This window comes from Apium graveolens, chromosome 11 (assembly GCF_009905375.1).
Source record: "Apium graveolens cultivar Ventura chromosome 11, ASM990537v1, whole genome shotgun sequence".
Lineage (NCBI taxonomy): Eukaryota > Viridiplantae > Streptophyta > Magnoliopsida > Apiales > Apiaceae > Apium > Apium graveolens.
This window is the reverse complement of record NC_133657.1, coordinates 143929502-143933993: the sequence shown is the minus strand read 5'-3', so window position 1 is coordinate 143933993 and position 4492 is coordinate 143929502. Positions and strand designations below refer to the sequence as shown.

At 36.5% G+C, this 4492-nt stretch overlaps 1 protein-coding gene across 1 annotated transcript; it reads left to right on the top strand.

Moving 5' to 3' along the window:
* Nucleotides 1–2296: 2296 nt before the first annotated feature.
* LOC141695977 (putative mitochondrial protein AtMg00820) lies at nucleotides 2297–2773 on the top strand. The gene has a single exon (XM_074500176.1). The coding sequence runs from the start codon at nucleotides 2297–2299 to the stop codon at nucleotides 2771–2773; it is 477 nt and encodes a 158-aa protein (XP_074356277.1).
* Nucleotides 2774–4492: the final 1719 nt, after the last annotated feature.

Genomic DNA, 4492 nt, shown 5'->3' with positions numbered 1-4492 from the left:
CACGTCCAACAGGATCTGCCTCATTACCTGAAGTAAATAACATGTCATTCTAGCAGAATGTACGTGGAAAAGGGTATAGAGGTGGACGGGGCCAAGGGCGGTACCGTGGACGAGGTCGGAGCCACGGGCATTTTCGTCCATATAACAACTCTGGTCACCGGAAGTGGCAATCTGAATCACTGAGTAAAAGAAAGGCACCACGAGGAGGAAAAACTGAAAATGTTTGTTATAGTTGCGGCATGGATGGGCACTGGACACGTAATTGTCATGCCCCAGATCATCTTGTTAAGCTATACCAATCTTCTCAAAAATCAAAAGAGAAAATGGTAGAAACAAATTTCGCCAACAATAACATAGATGATTTTCCGAGAATCACAACTGGATGAATAAGCATTAATGGTCTGAATGAACCTAACGAAACTCCCATATGGGAGGCTGAAGATTAGTTTCATATAATTACTATAGTAGTATGTATTGTGTGCTTTATTTTGTTTGAACTATGTAGTGTGTTATGTTCTTATCAAATAAATTATGTTTCTTAATTATATACAGAATGGATTCTGAAGATATATGCATTGCTGGTTATGGTACAACTCATACGATTCTACAGAACCAAAAATATTTTACCCAAATAACCAAAATTGAAGCTCAAGTCGGAACGATTTCCGGCGTATCTAATATAATCGAAGGTTTTGGAAAGCTAGTTTCGTCCTACCTAATGGTACCCACATACACATTCCAAATACATTATATTCTAGTAAGTCTACTAGAAATCTTCTTAGTTTTAAAGATATCCGACTCAATAATTTTCACATCGAAACTACCTCTGAGGCTAATAGAGAATATCTTCTTATTACTTCCGCTAATCCTAGCAACAAGAAAATCTTAGAAAATTTTCACTCACTTTCCTCAGGATTATATATGATGAAAATTAGAACCATTGAGTCGCACAATATCATTGCTTCCAAACTCATAGATCCAAAATCTTTTACACTTTGGCATGAAAGATTAGGTCATCCTGGCGTATCTATGATGCGTCGTATTATAGAGAATTCTACTGGTCATCCTCTTAAAGATTTTAAAGTTCTTTCCAACAATGACCTTCCATGTTCAGCATGTTCTTTAGGAAAACTGATTACTCGACCATCCCCTACTAAAGTTCAGCTTGAAAGCCCAACTTTTCTAGAAGGGATCCAAGGCGACATATGTGGACCTATACACCCATCATCTGGCCCATTTAGGTACTTCATGGTATTAATCGATGCCTCAACTAGATGGTCTCATGTTTTTCTTCTCTCAACTCGTAATGATGCTTTTGCAAAATTACTTGCCCAAATAATCAAATTACGAGCTCAATTTCCAGATCATTGCATCAAGTCAATTCGTTTAGATAATGTCGGCGAATTCACATCTGCAACTTTTGTCGACTATTGCATGTCTGTAGGAATCTCAGTTGAACACCCAGTTCCTCATGTACATACACAAAATGGGTTAGCTGAGTCCTTTATCAAAAGACTCCAACTTATTGCAAGATCGTTATTGTTAAAAGCAAAATTACCTACATCTATTTGGGGTCACGCAATACTTCATGCTGCTAATATTATTAGGATTAGACCAACTTCCTACAACCAACATTCTCCGCTACAACTGGTACTTGGTCAAGTTCCTAATATTTCTCACTTCAAAATTTTCGGAAGTGCTGTATATGTACCGATTGCTCCACCACAAAGATCGAAGATGGAAGCTCAAAGAAGAATAGGTATCTACGTTGGTTTTGATTCCACATCTATAATTAGATATCTGGAGCCTCTAACTGGAGACTTGTTTACCACAAGATATGCAGATTGTCATTTTGACGAGTCTATGTTTCCTCCCTTAGGGGGAGATAAACATTCAAATAAAGTTAATCCTGACATAACATGGAATGCATCAGGATTATATTTTCTAGATCCACATACCGGTCAATGCGAACTTGAAGTTAAAAGAATTATTCATATGCAAAATATCGCAAACCAAATGCCTGACGCATTTAATGATTCTAGAAATATAACTAAATCTCATATACCTGCAGTAAATACTCCATCTAGAATAGATATACCAATTCAAAAATCAGATACCGGTCGGTGCAAAAGATGTTGCACCACGAAAAAGAAAAATAAAGAAAGTTGCCCCTGAAGTGGCACATGCTCCAGAAGAAGCAAATACCCCTGAAGTGGTATTATCTCCTGAAGAGATTCCAGTCAGCGAAGATACGGGATTAAACAATCATGAAATTTCAATAAATTATGTGCATGATATGAAATTATGGGATCGAAGTAAAGTCATAATTGATGATGTATTTGTGTATTCTGCGGCATTGGATGTCGACATAAATTGTGATCCTGAACCACAAAGTGTAGATGAATGTCGTCGAAGAAAAGACTGGCCAAAATGGAAAGACGCAATCCAAACAGAATTAAATTCATTGCGTAAAAGAGAAGTATTTAGACCTGTTGTCCAAACACCAATTGGTGTGAACCCTAATGGGAATAAATGGGTATTCATAAGAAAACGAAATAAAAAGAATAAAATCATGAGATACAAAGCCCGACTTGTAGCACATGGGTTTTCTCAAAGGCCTGGCATTGATTATCAGGAGACATACTCACCAGTGATGGATGGAATTACCTTTCGTTTTATATTAGGTATGGCATCTAAAGAAAATTTGGAAACACGTCTTATGGCGTCGTTACTGCATACCTATATGGTTCACTTGATAGTGAAATCTTTATGAAAATCCCAGAAGGGTTAAAAATGGATGAGTTCAAGAAACCTCGTCATATATACTCCATTAAACTTCAACGATCATTGTATGGACTTAAACAATCTGGTCGTATGTGGTATAACAGACTTAGTCATTATTTACAAAAGAATGGGTATATTAGTAATCAAATTTCTCCATGTGTTTTTATCAAAAAATCACAATCTGGTTTTGTGATTATTGTTGTATATGTGGATGATTTACACCTTGTAGGAACAACTACAGAGATTGATGAAGCTGTCATATATCTAAAGACAGAGTTTGAAATGAAAGATTTTGGAAGGACAAAATATTGTCTTGGTATACAAGTCAAGCACCTGTCATCAGGAATTTTCCTCCACCAATCTACATATACAAAAAAGATTTTGAACATATTTTACATGGATAAATCTCATCCATTGACTACTACAATGGTGGTTAGATCTTTAGAGCCTGATAAAGATCCATTTCGACCACGAGAAGATGATGAAGAGGTTCTTGGTCCTGAAATCCCATATCTAGGTGCAATTGGTGCACTTATGTATCTTGCAAATAATGCAAGGCCAGATATTGCATTTGCTGTGAATTTATTGACTAGATTTAGCTCTGCTCCGATGGACAGACATTGGAATGGGATCAAACATATATTCCGTTATCTTCGTGGAACAACAGACTTTGGATTATTCTTCCCAAAAAACCCGACATCTGAGTTGATTGGATATGCAGACGCTGGATATTTGTCAGATCCTCATTTTGGTAAATCACAAACAGGATATGTGTTTACATATTGCGGTACAGCCATTTCCTGGAAACCTACGAAGCAAACTACAGTGGGAACCTCAACAAATCACTCAGAACTCATTGCAATTCATGAAGCCAGTAGAGAATGTGTTTGGTTGCGATCTATCATCAAGAATATTCGAGAATCATGTGGATTATCAGATATCACTAGAAGTCCTACCATTATGTCTGAGGATAACACTGCATGCATTGATCAACTCAAGGAAGGATATATCAAAGGAGACAAGACGAAGCACATTTCACCAAAATTCTTTTACACTCTTGAGCTTCAAAAGAATGGTGAAGTTGATGTACAACAAATTCGGTCATGTGACAACCTTGCTGATTTATTCACGAAATCATTACCAAATTCAACATTTGGGAAATTACGACAGAAGATTGGAATGCACCGACTCAAGAATTTGTTTCAACAAAATTCAGAGAAGGATTAGTTTTCCAAGGGGAGATTGTACTATTTTTCCTTCGTCAAAGTTTTTATCCCACTAGGTTTTTCTTTGACAAGGTTTTAACGAGGTAGTCTATGATCCATACCACAATGACAATCAAAGGGGAGTGTTGTGAATTGATTTTGCCATGTGGTCAAATATTGTAATAGTAAGGCTAAGTTCTAGGTGTAGAATTGTTACCATATGAATTAATTACATGTTCCCTTTCACTTGTTATAAATATAGCTTGAATTTGTGAATGAGAATTGCACCCGAGCATTCTTTCTCTGCTCTTTTTCTTACTCATCTTGCTCTCTCTCCGATCAAATATAATAGTTCTTTTAGCAGCTCTTTTATTATTACTATAGCCGGTATTTTATAACACTTTTCTTTTTCTTGGAGAGCTTTTTTTCACCTTGAGAATGCGTGGTTGCGTGCTTTTGTCTGCATACATCACATTTGATTTATTTGACCTTTTTTTTCCTTT